Source organism: Falco naumanni, chromosome 4 (genome assembly GCF_017639655.2).
Source record: "Falco naumanni isolate bFalNau1 chromosome 4, bFalNau1.pat, whole genome shotgun sequence".
In the NCBI taxonomy this organism is placed as follows: Eukaryota; Metazoa; Chordata; class Aves; order Falconiformes; family Falconidae; genus Falco; species Falco naumanni.
Window position 1 is genome coordinate 15,712,028 of NC_054057.1, and position 17,123 is coordinate 15,729,150.

The 17,123-nt window shown below is 36.1% G+C and overlaps 1 protein-coding gene across 3 annotated transcripts in view; it reads left to right on the plus strand.

Annotated features, from left to right (window-relative positions):
* The window catches only part of ULK4 (unc-51 like kinase 4), a 246,219-nt gene that overhangs the window by 142,619 nt on the left and 86,477 nt on the right, over nucleotides 1–17,123 (plus strand). For all 3 annotated transcript variants that reach the window (XM_040589959.1, XM_040589958.1, XM_040589957.1), the window contains exon 32: nucleotides 11,698–11,803. In XM_040589959.1, coding sequence (XP_040445893.1) covers nucleotides 11,698–11,803 — 106 coding nt within the window. The remainder of the gene's footprint in view (nucleotides 1–11,697; nucleotides 11,804–17,123) is intronic.

The window sequence follows — 17,123 nt, forward strand, 5'->3', positions numbered from 1 at the left end:
TCTTTTATAATCATTTAGTATCTGTTTACTATTGAAGTGAACTATATGGAGGGGTGGGGAAAGGTCAGTCTTTTAGGGGGTGAAGGCAGTATGTTTCCAGTGCCTTTACAGTGTATCTCCTATGTTTCCAGGTGATAACTTCCTTAATGGTGATGAAAACCAGGAATATTTGAATTGAACCTGTGCTCAGAAGAACGACTGGGTTATATCTTGTCATTAACCAGAATTTATTTTTGTAACCTATACTAATTTTCAAACCTATATTCCTAAATTTCATTTATTGAATCAATATGGAGGCGCCTAAATAGAAATTATGGGGGGGAAAGAGGTGGGGCAAGACTATGAAGGAAACTTTAATAAATCATTTGGAGATTACCTTAGAAAAATGTGCAAATTAAAAAATGATGTTCAACATAGTAATAGTAATAATAAAAAGCAGAGTAACTTCCCCTGTCTTTGAGAAAGAAGTAGGACTTGTTTAGAAGACCTTCCTATTTTGCTGGTGTTAGTCATTCTTGATTTTGTCTTTGATTCATCTGTTAATCTCCTATAAAAATGGAATAAATTATGGGTGAGATCATACGTAGCAGCAAGAGGTATACCATCTTTGAAGTCATAGCATCTGATACTGCTTTGCAAATGCCTTTAGAGAAGCAGAATTTTGGTGTTGTTCCCTTGTGTCCTTGTAGATCTGAGCTAAGCTTTTAAACCCTAAGTTTTGTGCCTTTGCTGTTCTTTGCAATGCAGGAGTTGACTTCAGACCAGCTGAGATTTTTCAGCAGTGGTGCTTGGCTGGTGCAGGGCCGGTGCACAGGTACCAGTGGGGTGCCGAGTGTATCTGTACCATGAATTTTTCAAACTGTCTACTGACTGGCACTATTGAGATTGAGGGAGCAAGACTTGGGCGATTACAAAATTGATTGTGCTATACTTTTTTTTTATACTCTCAGTGAAGTAATTTCTGTTTTCTGTCTTCTCTTCCTAGTTCAATATTCTGGGTGACGAGAACTGTTCATGCTTTATGTCAGTGTCTTTTATTTAAGAGCGGCCGCTATGTGAAAACATGGATGTTGTCACTCAAGTGACTAAATCAGAGAATCGTAGGATGGTTTGGGTTGGAAGGGGCCTTTAAAGATCACCTAGTTCTAAGCCCCCTACCTTGGGCAGGGACATCTTTCACTAGGTTGGGTTGTTCAAAGCCCACGTCTCCAGCCTGACCTTGAACTCTTCCAGAGGTGGGGCATCCACAACTTCTCTGCGCAACCTGTTCCAGTGGTTTTACCCTCACAGTAAATAATGTCTTCCTTATATGTAGTTTAAATTTACCCTCTTTTAGTTTAGGTACCATCTTAATTTCACAAGAATAGTAACATACAAATTTATACTATTATAAACCTCATATTGCAGGTATGTTTTGAATCATTATTAATATTATTAGTGCCATCCTTTTAAGCTGTTATTTCTTTCTCTATTTTACTTTTTTCTTATCAGTTCTGTTTCAGATGCTGCTTCATAGTCTAGCATAGCTGGCAGACCACTGCTGGTTAAGGAGACAGTTGTCTTCCAGTATGCGTGAACTCCAGTGGCTGGAGGATGTAATTCCTGTGACTGATGTTGCATTCATGCTGTCATTATTTTATAGAGCTAAAATGGGGCTGTCACTTCATAAGTATTTTGCTGAAATACATGCCTGAAATATGACCTACTAAAGTGAACTTCACCATGTTCACTTTTTCTAGGGTCACAGGTAGGGACAGAGTAAGAATTAAATGCTAAACAGGAAAAAAACCAAATAAAAGAATAAATATAATGATGAAAGGAAAAAAATATTATTTCTGCCTCAGACCAACATAACCAAAATATGTATGCTGTCTTTGATTCTGCCATCACAGGCAGGACCGATTTAAAAGCAAACTCTGTGGAGTCTCTAAACTGCAGCAGCATCCTAGAACAATTTAAGCAAAGCAGAAATACTGTCATTTAACCTTGAATTTCTGTCTTTTTAGTCTCTAGATATTTTTTTTTTGTCTTAGCTGTGTGCAGTTCCTTCTGGTAAACAGTAACAAAGCAAAACCATGTTAACCTCACACAGAATTTGATTAAAGAATGGGGTTGGTGGCTTCCTTGTTAGACCCCAAGTTAAGCTGATGAGTGGTTCATATCTTTGTGGGAGACTTTTGGATAACAGGAGGCTTCCTTCTTGTTTTGTCTACAAAAGAAAGTGTGATTCTAGTATTTACATAGAATAAGAAACTGTACTTTTTATTTTTTTTTTGTTTGTCTGTTTGTTCAAGTTCAGCAGTTGTCTGGCTATGAATCCAAGCGCTCCTTCCAAATATTCCCAAATGTGGTTCTGAGTACCAGACTTGTTTCTTTGAGAGCTGTGAGGTTTTTGGTAGCTATGAACATTTTGTAGGCCTGCATTTCACAAATGCTTAGTTTTGTAAACCAAAATTAAAAGAGGTAGCAAATACTTCAAGTCTTATTTAGCTTAAATATGTGTATCAAATCCACTTATACTCGGTAGAGTTTTAATTGCTGTGGCCACACAGTTAGGACTACTGTAAGTTCTAATCTTGCCTTCAAATTTTGAATCTTTGCCCTGATATCATAGTTCAGTCCTGTTCAGACTATTGATTTTCAATTTCACCCCAGCGCCTTTTATGCTTGGACTTCATATACATACGCAGCTGGACATAAGAAGAAAATACATTAATCCTTGAGTTCTTGAATAAGTGCCAAGATAACACTGTGATACATGGGGTATGGAAGTGTGTTTGTGTAATATACATACTGTTTATCAGGGAACCTTACCTTGAGATAGATGTTTGATAGTACAGATTATATCTAATTTATAAAAGAAGCAACTTTATAGAAATAATTTACCCATAAACTCTGTTCCTGTATTTCACAAAGATATTGTAATATACCTAAAATATTTTTCGTTTCCTGGATTTTTAAGTGTTTAATAATGGGATTATGGTAAAGGTTTGCTAATGTTCATGGTCCTTAATTAACTAATCGGAAAAAAAACCCCACATAACAAACCCAACACCTATATGAGTCTACCATCTATTATATGTTTTTTCAGCATTCAGTCATCTGGAAACAATAGTGCTAAAATGGAGGAGATACCCAATTCTGTAACTTTCTGCAACGTCAGAAGGAAGGGAGGAAGCTGGTGATTTAAAAAGGAGTTGTTATAATTTAAATTTCGGGCCGATCATAGATTGTCTTGTCTTGACCCTGAATATTAAGCAAAGAAAAATCATGCCAAATAAAATCTCTGCATAATATTGCTTTAGACTATATATGAATTTCAGTCTTAAGCAAACAACTTTACTGTTGAGAGTTAACGTTTATTGAATATGACACCACAAAAAAAGCACTGTGGTGATGAGTAGAGTTATTTAACAACTTCTTATTTACGCTTAAACCCCAGTTTTGCTAGACAGAGTTTTCACTTACAGCAGTCAGTTCATAGTTTCTCTTGCCTTGTCTGCCTAGTGTCATAGTAGCAATATAGTTTTTTTAGAGTATAATTGCCAACCTGTCTAAGGCCAGAACAGGAACATGAAAGGAATGCGCCCTCTCTCATGGGATTATAATGCTGGCTGTTATTACTTCTCAGTACTTCTGCCAGTCTTTTCATTGAGGAATATTGTTAGTGCTCACCCCTTTCCAGCCTTGTGGCTTGGTGTCTTGGCATCAACTAACAGCAGATGTAGCTGGCTGCTATAGGTATAACTTGAGTGGGGAAGGGCTGGAAGATGAATTTACTAGGACATCCATACGCCATAGTATGTGTACTTTGAGCTGAGTGAAGTGTTCGTAGTTGACACAGTCTGATTGTTGAGTATGTTTTCTTTCTAAAATGCATGTCTCGGGGAAAATGCAAAATCTCTGTGAAGATGTGTCTGAGATTGAGATTAACAGGCAGCCTTAAAAAAAGACGTTAAAGTGAGAATTTCATAATGTCTTTCAGACTAGTAATTAACTACTTCAATAATCCTTAAAAGACCTAATTGTAGAATTTAAGAAATAATAAAATTATTTTGAAGATCCCAAATATAATGAGACTATACCGTGAATCTGGTAAGAGAAGATTCAGCAGATGCTTCCTTTTCATTTAACAGCCCTTCATTGTTTTCAAGTTTAATGTAATTTGAATAAACTAATTATCAACATTCCCTGTTGCATTTACAGCTTGAGTGAAAGTGAATGTGTGAAACAACAATGTATTTAAAACTAAATAGTATTTTGAGGGTAGAAGGCATAAAACAAAGAGTAAAACCAAAAAAGTAAGTATGTAAATGTGGTTTTCCTGCTATTTTTGACAGCTCAAATGTATCTGTCCTCAACCCAACTAAATTATGGTAGGGAAAAGCATCCTTTCCTCATTCAGACAGGTTCCATTTGCCTGCTGCTTTGTCAGCCCATGGCTTCTCACTTAACACCTTTTTCGCCAGCACCACTGAATTTTAAGACAGACCGTGAGTATGAAGAATAAAACATTCAATTTGAGATTAATAGGGGCAATGGATATTTTTCCTGTCCCTTTTGCTTCCTCCAAAAAGTCTACTTTTTCCTTAGGGTTTTTTTTTTCATTTGTTAGAGAGAATGTCAGGCAAGGTATTTCAACCTCAATCTTGCACGCCTCAGTAGGCAGTGTAAAATGAGTCAGTATCAGTTTTTGCTTTTAACTACTGATTTAGCAACTAATTTGCTATAGGGAAGGGAGCAGTTTAATGGGGAGGAGACAGCTACCCATTCCTTAACATCTGATGATAGATTAAGGAATGCAGAGTACAAGAGACAAATGTTCAAATCCCTGCACAGCCCAAATACAGCAGAGACTTGAAACTAAATTTTCAGTATCCTAGGTGAGTGCCCTTACTTAGTACCGTATTCAGCATATATCTCTTTTTATGATTTTAAACAGAAATTCTATTCTGAACCCTTCAAACCTTTTGAGTCAAAAATGTTAATATGATCCTTTGGGTAAGTCTAAGGAATCTATGTTCTCTAAATTAAAAATGTCACCAGCAAATTCCCCAAACTCATCTAAACTTCTTTCCTTGTGGTGACAAAGTGTCTTTTACATCAAAGCAAAATCCATGTGGAAAAAAAGATGTCAGTTGATTGGTACCTGTCATTCTGAAGTTGTTTAAGAACTAGATGTTAATTAAGGCTGAAAATGCACATCTGAGAAGTGAATATTTTGGTATGGAAATTTCTTGGTGTAATGGTTGATTGCAGCTCCCAAGTGACACTGCGGTTTAAATGCTTCGCTGATACTTGAGACTCTCCAAAGCACCCACAGATTTATGATACTAAATATGAAGTTACTGCTGTGGTGGTATCAATTACTTCTAGAGCTTCATTGCTTCAGAACGTACCAGTATGAATGCTTCCAGGGTGCTGAGATCTTCCTTGATATGAGGAAGCTTAATTCTTTAGAGTAAGATATCTGTATAGCTTCTTTTCCGTACTGTATTGTCAGTCATGAGCAAATTTTTCTTTTACAGGAGCGTCTCAGTCTTATTCATAATGAATAGCTTTAATACCCAGGAAGCTAATTGCTTGGATACTTCCTTCTAGGTATTGGGAAAATCATGTTTTTATAGGAAATTGCTTCAGTGTCCTCCTTGTGAAGGAGCCTGACTCTACTTGAGAGGAGTCTTCTCAGACTCCCTCTGTTGACAGTAAAGAACATTTCCCTTGAGAATGAACTTCCGTAAGGTTTTCAGGAGCAAAAGGAGAAGCTTTGAGGTTTCATTGGTGCTGGAAATTGAGGTGCAATTTTGTAGGAAGAAGAAATGATATTGCGTTTAGAGATTTGCTGCTGAGTTGCATTGCACTTTCATCTGTAACAACGAATGTAAGATTGCATGGCTGGTTATTGTTTTCTCTGTTGTGCTGCAACAAAATTTATCCTGTCTGTCCAAAAATTAGACTAAAAATGGTATGTGAATTCCACCAAACTGGATCATAAGTTTCCTGTTGTTGGTTTGTTTTTTTCTCCCCAAGATGACTGTTTGATTCACTGAAAACTAACAGAAACTTTTGTGCCAGTAGCTGGGGTTTTTTAGTCAGATAAATACTAAGCAAAAACAAGGAGAAAAAGGAATTCTTAAGTTTTGGGACTTTGTCGGTTTACACTATAAAAATTGTATGTTAATTTTATAAGTGTATCAATACCTGGAATATTTCTCTTTTCATCATGTATAAAGTACTATTGATGACAAACCTCCATGTGGTTTCCCTCTTAATAACCTTGAAGATTGTTTACCTCTAATTCCAAACAGATTTGAGTATCATTCTTTTGACATAGCTTATAAATCTCATGCTTGCTGATGCAGAAGAGTTTTGTAATCCTTAATTCTCTGCTTAAATTTTTTTGCTTGGATTACCATGGTTTATTCAACTTCCACAAGTTTGAAACATGAAGTGATCCTTTTAAGGGAGGAGAACTGGTTACCCTATTAATAGGTGGTGTTAAAAATACTGTTCTTGTTCACATGTCCATTCTTTGAGCTTGTATTCTTACAGGATGTGGGAATAAAATGAGAAGAGAAGGGACACTGGCCTTATTTATATTTTCAGTTCCTAATGTTTGCTGTGCAAAAGTAGTACTTGTATGATCTTGACACAAACTCGTTTTCTAAAAGTAAAAGATTTCATCTTTTCATTCTAGAGACGCAACAGTCTTTAGAGCTCTGTTTGTTGTAAATGTCAACTTTTGTCCTTATGCCTCGTGAGATTCTAACCATTAACACAGATAAAATTACATGCTTGTCCCCAAGTTAACAATGAATTTGGGGAAATGAAAAGGATCTAACAAATGAGTTCCAGAATAAAAAGACAGATAATTAGGTATCTGAAAATATGAAGTTAGGTGTGGTAAGAACACATCTGTAAATTGATACACTTCTCAAAAAATGGATGTACTTATCAAAAAGTATCTTGTGAAATTCTGCATCACCTGCTGCAGTGGGTAGGAGAACAAAATCTAAGACTAATACTGCTGCTTTTTGTTGGTTGGTACTTGACAGCCTAGGGTTTTATTAATGGTATCCTTTCTCCTTCATCTAATCTAAATTAGATTCTAAATCTCCTTCATCTCCTTCTAAAATCACTACTGTTTTCCTGTCCTCAACTGACTTTGCTTAAGCATTTGGTGACTAAGAATAGATTATCTTTTATTTTTTTCGATATTCCAACAGGAATTTTTGTAAAAGTTAAAAGACTTCTGATCTTCATCTGTGGCCTGAATATATCACTGTTGTGATACATCTGAGACGCATGGTCATTCCAGAAATTGGTTGCCAGATTAGTAGTTGCTCCTTGTTGTATGACCATACCCAGAGGAAAATACTTGGAAATATTAGCTCTGTTAGAACTGTGCTTTTGAAAAAGGCTGATTTTTGAAAAGCAGAGTAGCAAGAGACATAGTTGTGCTTACTTCTGACTTAGATCATCAATAAGGAAAATAGTATTACCTTAATGTTAAAGATACATATGTATATGCTTTCAGTTTATGCATAACTGGCTTTATGCATCAAAAGCCAGAAAATGTTACAGACCAGATTATCCAACTACATACATAGCTGGATTAAATCTGTTTCTCAGTTGGCTTCCTCTGTGATTGAAGAACATGGCATACGCTGTTGTGAATGTCCCTTGCAGGCTGCATACAAATAATGCTGTTTCGTACAGAGGAGTTCGACTGTTATGTCCAGAAACGTTTCTGATCCTCTTTTTCATATATACAAAGCAATACAGTATATCGAAATATGCTACATTAAATGCAATATTAAACTGTACTCTTTCTGGAGGTCCTTGTTAGCATCAATGCTTTGGTTTATTTTCTCTCAATTATAATACGCCAAATATTCATCACATAAAAATGACATCTTTTAGTAAATATATTTTGGATATGGCTCATGTCTATAATTTTCCTCTTTCAATGGATTTAGTGTATGAAAAACCAAGCCTCCATCTTGTTACGTCCCCTTATTTACCTAGCTTGCATTCACAGGCCATATATAAGCTTCAGAAAGCCTCTTTATAGTTAAAGTTTAATCACTCGGATTATATTGAATGAGCAGTAGGACTGTGGTGTATAGCAGTCCTTAGATTTAATTACATATAAATACATAGTGCATTTTATTCTGGATTCTTAGATACAAGAGTAGGAGGCATGTATGGGAAGACTCCCAAATTCGTAACCTCTTATCACAATTGCCATCTCTTTTGTTATCTAAAGTGTAATTGAAATACTGTAGTTTGCCTATGCTGTTTTAAATTCTAATCCACTTAAAGGAAGAGAAACGGCAGCTTTAGCCATAGTATCTTGCCAAGATTCATACTCCCACTTTGCTAATTCACGCCCTCTTACCTAACTGTAAAAAAAATACTTCAACTGATTTCTTTTGTTAATGTACAACCCTTCAAAATTAGAATGAAAAGTTTAATGGCCTAAATACAGTGCAGTCCTATTTGAAAAAGTCTGATTTATCTTCTGTGATTCCTTTTTTTTTATACTAGTATTTCCTTGTTATGCCCTTGGTATTTCATAGCTGTCCTTTTTAAGCACTGAAGCAATTAGTTTTGAGAAGGCTTATTCTTCAGGGTCCAGTGCTTTCCTGCCTTTCATTTGCCGAAGCTGTACATTTTAATGAAGTTGTTTCATCTGTGTTGCCAAACACTAGAATTTTGCTGCTTCAATTCTAATTATCTCTGCTGGCAAATGCTGTGTTTTATTAAAGCTGTCAAGTGCACTGTTCATTAAATGTCCACAGTCTGTGGTGCTGTGCACAAAAATTAGATCAGCTTTGTTCCTTGATAGATTATGAAGAAGTTAAATATTTTTATATAAATGTCTGAAACCGAGTCTAAGCAATCAGTGATGACTTAGATAAGTAAAGCATACCTGTAGCATCTTGAAGCCTACCATCTTGACAAAACCCATCTATGATACATACATTACCTGTAGTAGTACAACTAAGTATACCATTTGTAAGATTATTTAATTAATTAAGAGACCATTTTCCTTCCTCGAGGTATCTACATTGCATCTTGAATTCTAGTCTGTATGTGTTTAGGGCAAGATAATTTTGGTAACATATACTTTGATATAGGTAAAAGCATCGGTACTAGTCTTGCAGTAGAGGGAGAGAATTGTTTAGTATAATGGATCTCCATTAAAAGAAAAAATGGCTTCGTTTTAATGTTACTTGTCTGATGAACGTGAAAAATTGCTATTGTAAGCAACTGGCACCTTCTCTTGTAATTACATATCTCAAAGGGAATTTTACTAGAAGATGTTTACTTCAGATATATGGGTCAGTAACAGAAGTATTGTACTTGGGAAGAAAATATTTGAGTCAGCTCTCATTTTGGGACTTCTGGAATTTTTTTGCTTTTATTAATTTTATATACTTAGTGTATGTATCATTATCTTCAATAATACAAGCAGTCATTCTTACTATTTAATGTATTGTTTTCTAGATGTTCTCTAGGAGAAATAAGAAGATACTGTGACGCTAGACTACCAGATAACCATGTTGTTGATGTTTCAGAAAAATGTTTTTCTTACCCTTCAGCTATCTGTAGGAAATAACTTCAATTTATTTTTAGTACCATGGCTTTATGGTATCTCTTTTCTGTATTGGTTACCTTATCTTTTGAGGAATGTAGTGTTTATACTTTCCAACATTACTTTTATATTTATCGGGCTGTATTTTAAACCATCAGAGGAACAGATATCTATTGTACTCTTTATAGAAATAATAAAAGACATTGCAAAACGTAAAGTAAATAGAACTTCAGAGGCCTCATACATATACATACATACATATATATATATATATGGGTTTGGTCGGAAACTACAGTCCCTTAAAAGGCTGTGAGCCATTTTTCCTTGTCTTTTCTCCTTATGATCCAGCTTAAAGTGCTCTAGTGTAGTGAGAACTGAAATTTCATACAGACTAAAGTTGAATAGGAATCTGTGTATCTTTATATATTTATCTGTTAATGTATTATGCCTTACCATGTATGTTTCATGGTATTTACAGGAGTAATAGCATTTAATTTTAGGTTTTGAGTGCAGAAACAGAAATTAATGTTCTCAAAGCAACCATCTGAGTGTCTGCCTGTCAAAACTTTTCCTTCAGCAGTTAAATATCTGAAGGAAAACATTTGTTCTTCACATAGCATGACCCTTTCTACCACTGTAACAGAGGACTTTCTGATGTGGCATTGCAGATGCATTTCACAGTATTCTGAATTTTAACAGACTAGTCAAGAAATAAAAATCAGGTGTGTCTCACTTGCATATTGATTGCAACCACTTATAACATGTTTCCAGGCAGGGGTTCAAATAGCGTCCTATGAGTTATTTTATAATAACTATATATTATATATTTATATTATAAATATAATATAAAATTAGGCCTGCCCCAGCCCAAAAAGTGCCTTATAAACTACAGAGACCACTCCCAAAGGAAACTTCAGGGAGAGTGTTCCTTTGGCTGTATTCAAGGGCTGAAGTAATTTTTGTTGTCTGAAATACTTAACTTGAGACCAATAATCTTTCATCTTGTTCAACTTCAAACTGGAACTTCTATCAAAGGTATAATGACTCCTGCTGTCAGGCAGGGGGTGGCTCAGAATAGATGGCACGTGCTCTGGCAGTGAAGCAGTTGAGTGATATCAGTATATTGAGAGATTTGATGAGAAAGGGGAGCGTGCAAGTCACCTAGGTACATGTGGAAAGTCTACAATGAATGAAATATGACATGTTTTTCTTAATGTTGTTATTTTCAATTTGGATGTATGTTTGTATTTGGCTTTGAGTCTGAAGAATCAGACAAAATAGTTCCTGAACCTTCTAGGGAGATTTGAAATGTATTCAGGCTTATATTTATATCTAGACTTAGATTTGGAAAAGCTTGTCCTGTTTTGGTTCCTTGGAAGTTGCCTGAGTTATTACTGTCACGAGCATGAATAAACACACGCTTTGATTGCACCGCCTTATCCACCCTTTCCAGGTTGAGTGTGCAAGTGTGTAAACTATAACAGAGGAAAATAAATTTCTTTATGAAGCCTGACGTCTTCGTGTTATCAACAGAGTCTCAGAAAGTGATGAAAAATCACTGCAAGCATAAGACAGACATCACAAGTGATGCAATTCAATACAGAAATAGGTCTCTAACGGGCATGTGAAATCAGTTTTATACTTAGGAAAGTATACAAACAAAACCAACAAATACATTTTACAACCTAAGGTAGGTTATCAAGCTGCAACTGAAAAGAGTAAAATTAATACTGTTAATAAAAGAAATGCCATACAAAGGGAAATGTTCCTGGTTCTGAATATATAGAGATTAGGCTGATAAAGCTGTATGCCGGTTTTAAAAGTCCTGAAAGTTTATACCTAACTAGGAGCTGTTTCAGTTCAAAAGAACATGGGAGAAATTTTGGTCTAAGATTTTTATTTGGCTCCCTGAAATTGATATTATTTACTAAGATACTTGGCTGGTTTTCTATTATTTTAAATGTTGAACTTTAACAGATTGAGAGAGTATTGCTTTTGCATTACTACATTTTTCGAAGGGAATAATCATCTTCTAACCTTGCTAAAGGAAAACTAGATTATTTTTATTTTAGTGGATTTTTTTGTTGTTTTTACAGGATCACCAAGACAGTATACTTGGGAATACAATGCAAACTGTAATCGCCTTACTGAATAACATGGTTGCTAACAAGAGCACGAACATGGTGTTACTTTTTGAAGAAGGTATGTTGTCTTTATCTTTAGTTGTTATTCTTAAAATAGAAGTTTATCGGTCTGTTGTAATACCTGGCACTGTGTGAAACCGTAGACTTGTATGTATTTATATACTATAGTGGTTGTTAGATAATTGCATGGTAACTGACTGGTACTCCTCATCACTTCATCTCTCTCTCTTACTGATTTGATTATAAATTTAACTTTCAGAAAGCTGTTCCTCCAAGAAAATGTGGTTACAAAAGAATTACAGACTGAAAGTTACATTATGCCCATGAAGAATGGCTTTGGAAAGGAGTGGGCTAAAGCTCTGACTGTAACAGTGCAGAGTGCAGGCAGAGAGCACCTCTGCAAGTTCTTCCTTTTCTCACTACTCAAACATATGAAAGGATAAGTCGTACAATATTTCTGCATTTTTAAAAAAAACTAGGGTCTGTTGCAGTTCAGTGATGTAGCCTAACAGGGTGAAGGTCAGAGTGGAGCTCAGGGAGCCCAAACTGAAGTTTTATTTTACAAGCTGTTCCATGTCTTCATATCACTATGCTTTATTATTGAAACTCCTTTTATTTAGGAATTGGGTCTGGCTTACAAAATGAGGAGAAAGTTCCTGCTGTTGGAAAGCTATATACATGTAAAAACTTGTTTAGAAATATACGTGTTGATAGCATTACTTTTGTTTATCATTACTGAGTGAGTGACATCCAGCAATATGGATTTACAGTACTGTGTGTATTATTTGTGTAGATAGAATAAATCAAAGACCTTAAGTACTGGCATAGCGGTATATAGCATACTCCAGAAGGAGAAGGAAGAAATTTGCATAGAGAGACAGTGAAGAGACAGCTAAGTCTCTTGTGAAACCAAGAGTTGAGAGAAAACCTTTTAAAAGTCTCTAGGAAAAGGCTGTGTTGGGGTGTGAGGGGGAAAATTCATCAGAGTGTAGCTTTTATATAGTCACCACATCAGAGAAGGAGCCAGATGAGACATAGTATGATTAATGGTTTAAGTGTAAACACTGATGGTGATGAGCAAATTTGAAGAATTGGATCTGCCTTAGATAGGCAATAAAAAATAAAAAATCAGAACACACGTCAGCTTGGAACTCCATCAGGATTGGTAGTAGTGGTCATGTCCTAGTTCTAGTAATTACCTTAGCAGTTAAAGCACTCACCCAGAAAGTGGGAGAGCTGAATTCCTGGTCCTTTTTACTCTGAAGGGATTGAATTTACAAGGCCATCATTCAGGGGATGAACGGGAATTTGACATTGTAGTTAATAACATGCTACTCTCCCCTGTTTCCAGCAGATCCACTCTGAAGTTAGTGGTGTGAGAACAGGGCCAGCAGAAATGAAAGAACAGGAAAATATGACTGAATTGGAGAGGGGTGGTTCATGAGATTCTGGTGCTTTGGTTCTTTCTCAGCAAAATGCCTATCACCCTTGGAACTGCTTGGGGTTTCTTGGGCTTTAGATTTATGTGCTGCTTTTGCTATCTTTGGGTAGACCTGCTCTGTGTCGGGCAAAATGGTAAGCTAGCACTGACCTGAGCTGCAACAGGATAACTTGTCAAAACTGCACAACAGTATGCAAAGACATTAGCTCAAGGCTCACAAGCACTGGAAACACGTAATGGGTATGCCTTACTCAAAGTAATACGCTCTGCCTTTCTGCATGGCAAATTAAGTGCAAAATTATTTAACAACATGGCAAAACTGCATCTATTCCCTAAGTATCTCTTCTTTAATATCTCACAGAGCAAACTCCTGTGTATTTTTTATGCTGCTGGTAGTATATTAGTGCTCTTTCCCTTCTCATCTGCTCCAAAAATAAAATGCATCTCTTCCATCATGCTGGTTTCCAAATTAAGGAAGTGAGATAGAAACATTGTTCAAGTCTTTTATCTTTTCCTTGTGCTATGTTATAAATGACTCCAGTAATATTTTCAGACTATTAGTGATTGGATAACACTAACTTGGGCTCACTGAACTTCAGTATCCTGACTAGGAAAAACAGCACAGCAGCCAAAAAGAATTTATCTCAAGTAAAATGTCCCCATCTCCTCTCATCTATTTTCCCCATTGGCTAATCTTCACAGTACTGGAAACCTGGATTTTTCCCAGTGCTTTGTTGATTAAGGGCCTAATTGTCAAGTAAAGAACTTCTGAAATTTGGTTTACAAGAATTTTATGAAGGTATTGATCTTGTAATGGTAGACTCTTAAGATTTTCTTTCAGTGAAAATGGGAGAAATTTTATTCCATAAAACCTGGAGGGCTTTTTATCCTTTTCATTACCAATGGTAAATACATAGCGTTCACTAGAGAATACCTTAAACTTACTCTGCCACTATCTTTGATATTCAGCTTGTCATTTTTAAATGACTTTTGTGTGACGAAGAACATCATGATCTAAAAAGATGGCAACTAAGCTCCCTCTTGCAGAAAAGATCCTGGAGTCCTAATAGAAAAGTTGAACGCGAGTCAGCAGAAAGCCTTTGCAGCAATAAAGGCAAAAGAGGGCTGCAGTAAGAAAGAATAACTGGAAGACTGAGGAAAGTGGTTGTTATCCTCTGTTTGGCACTTGTGAGATTTCATCTAGAATACAGTGTCTAGTTTTGAGCTCCAAACTATATTGGAGTTTTATATACTCTTATATACATTTATCTAAATGAAGACAGACATTCATAGACAGGAGCAAGTCCAGTGGAGGGCAACCAAGACGTTTAGGAGGGTGGACCACATGGTGTATGTATTTTCAGCCTCCGCCTATACTATTACATTGATTTATTCCTTCCTAAGTGAAGAAAAAAGAACTTTGCATTTGTCTTTGTTAAACTTTAAAAGGTTTCTGGCAGCTTATTTTTTGAGCTCTTAGGCTTCTTGAGCACTTTCTGAATGTTAGCTCAGCCCTTCATCACATCAGCTGCTTGCCACGTTTCAATGTCATCTGCAAACTTGCTGAAGGTGCATGTTGTTCCATCTTATTAGCACTCTGTGTCCATGCTGTTAATGAAGGCATTCAACATTCATGAGCTATTCTGCTGTCTTAAAAAAAAAAAAAAGGCTGAAGACAGAGTACTATGGGTCATCAATTTCCCTTATTTCCCCATTACAATATGATAATTAATTCATGTTTATATGGAGCTTTAGAAATTAAACGCCCTAAATACTTGTTAAACAATATAAGGAACTCAGGTTAGTGGGTCAGTCCTGTCAAGATTTTTGTTTCCAAGAATCCAGACATTAGCAATGAGGATTTCTTTCCAGTTCTGTGTATGCCTTTCTTCAGCTGCCAAGAAGCAGTATTTTTGCAGACAGATCATTCAAAGACCCTTGTCACTGTTTCCTTTTGTGCCTGTTAGCCTTCAGAACTCTCTCCTGCTCAAAAGACTTGTATTAGGTGATAGATTTTTGGTTTTTTTAATGGGTTGCAGTTTGTGTGTTGAACTTTCCCCTTTCTCAGGCAAATCTTGCATGATGGCACTTGCTTCATTACTACTTCTGTGATTTCATATTAATAACAATGATACAACTGTGCATTGCAGCAACTTGCCTATGGAGTGGATTGCCTAGCGTTAATTTCTCTCTCCCCCCTGAACTGTGTCCTTTTGCGTGACAGTACATCAGACATGTAATGATAACTGCTTGCTATGTTTAAAGGTGAAATGGGGAATAACATATGCAACTAAAGTCACAGAGGGAATTTAAAATGGCCTGTACTTGTTTTATTATCTACTAAATATTTGTTCTCTTTGTTAACATTAATGACAACTTCCACTTAATAATCAGAGGGGAATAATATGATCTAGCTTAATTACTGAGACTGGAATTCAGTAAGGAGGCTGGGTTTAATATAGGGTCTTTTGTGAATAGTTAAGGTGAGATGGTAAAAAGCCAAGACAGTAGTGGTCATTTTTAACATAGTCTTCTAAGAATGTAAGACTAACCCTGTCTGTCTTGGCTTCTGTCTGCCAGTCTCTTTCTTTCTTCCCTTTCCCCACCTACTGAAATAATTGGATAATTTTAAGTTAACTTGAGAGAGCATAGAGGTCCAAATATACAAAGTATCCATTCACTCTATAGTAATCAATATCTGGGGAAAGGAGAGAGACCCAAGTTAGTGCCATGGTTTAGGGAAAGGCAGTAGTATGGGCTTATCAATTAAATGTTCCTGGCTAATGTGCAGTGAATGGAGTAGTGCAGTACATGACATGCACAATATATATATATATATACTTAGAAATTTACAGAAAGAAAGGAGTTCTAATACCTAGAGTTTCTAAATTACAAATTTTTTAAAACTATGTTTTAAACAAAAACAAAAAAACAAAAGTTTTAAAACTATGATCTGGGACTGCCCCTATGGAAATTAGGTTGCAAAACCCAAAAGATGTCATTTCACCTTCAGGTACGAACTAAAGAATGTAAATGTGAAAGGAGCATCATTCGGGAACAGTTTTCTTGCTTTTGCCATAAAGTTGTGATGTGATCAAAGTGGAGCTAACTGGTCTGAGTTTATGTCCTGGATTATAATAGTTTTTAGTGATGGAGGTGAAATGTTCTCATCTGTGAATCCTATTTCCATTAGCATTTATTAAATAAAAATGTAAAACTTACACTCATATGGAATCCAGATGTCTACTAATAGGCCTGTAAAAATCTATTGATTAGTATATCTCCCTGGTCTTTTCTGTATTCACTGTTGGCTTTTTAGGATATCTGCAGTCTTCTGTTTCAGGTTTGTAACCACTGAGTTCAACAGTGGGTTGGTCACACCTGAAGAGGGTACCTATGTAATGATCCCACAGGATCTGTCAGTGCATGGGAAGCAACTCCCATTGTGGCACATGCTCATAGTTGGGTGACATAGGACAAAGCAGTGCCAAGGTTTCAGAAACAGGGAAAGGGAATCATAAGTGACAAGGATGGCAACTTACTACCATGGAGGTAGCAGGGATATAGGATACAAATCTGTATTGTTCTACTGGTCATGAAACAACCAGCTATATATTAATTTGTGCTTGTTAAATTGAAAGGGTTAACTTTTGTTGACTATAAAACAAACACCCAGGTCTAGATGCCAGACTCATCAACTCTTAAGCAGGGTTGTAGGATCGTCTGTTTCTATAGATAGGTGTTAGGGCAGTCTACTGAAAAGACATATGTTGTCTGTCTTTGACATGTCATGTCTATTGACAAACATTGACATATTGGCAAATTTAGACATAAAATGAACCACAAAGTCAGGTTTGGCTGCTTAATAAGTAAGTGGTGTAAGTGTGCAAGACCACTTAATTATGTGGAATGTAATGAATAATAAATAGCCAAGTGC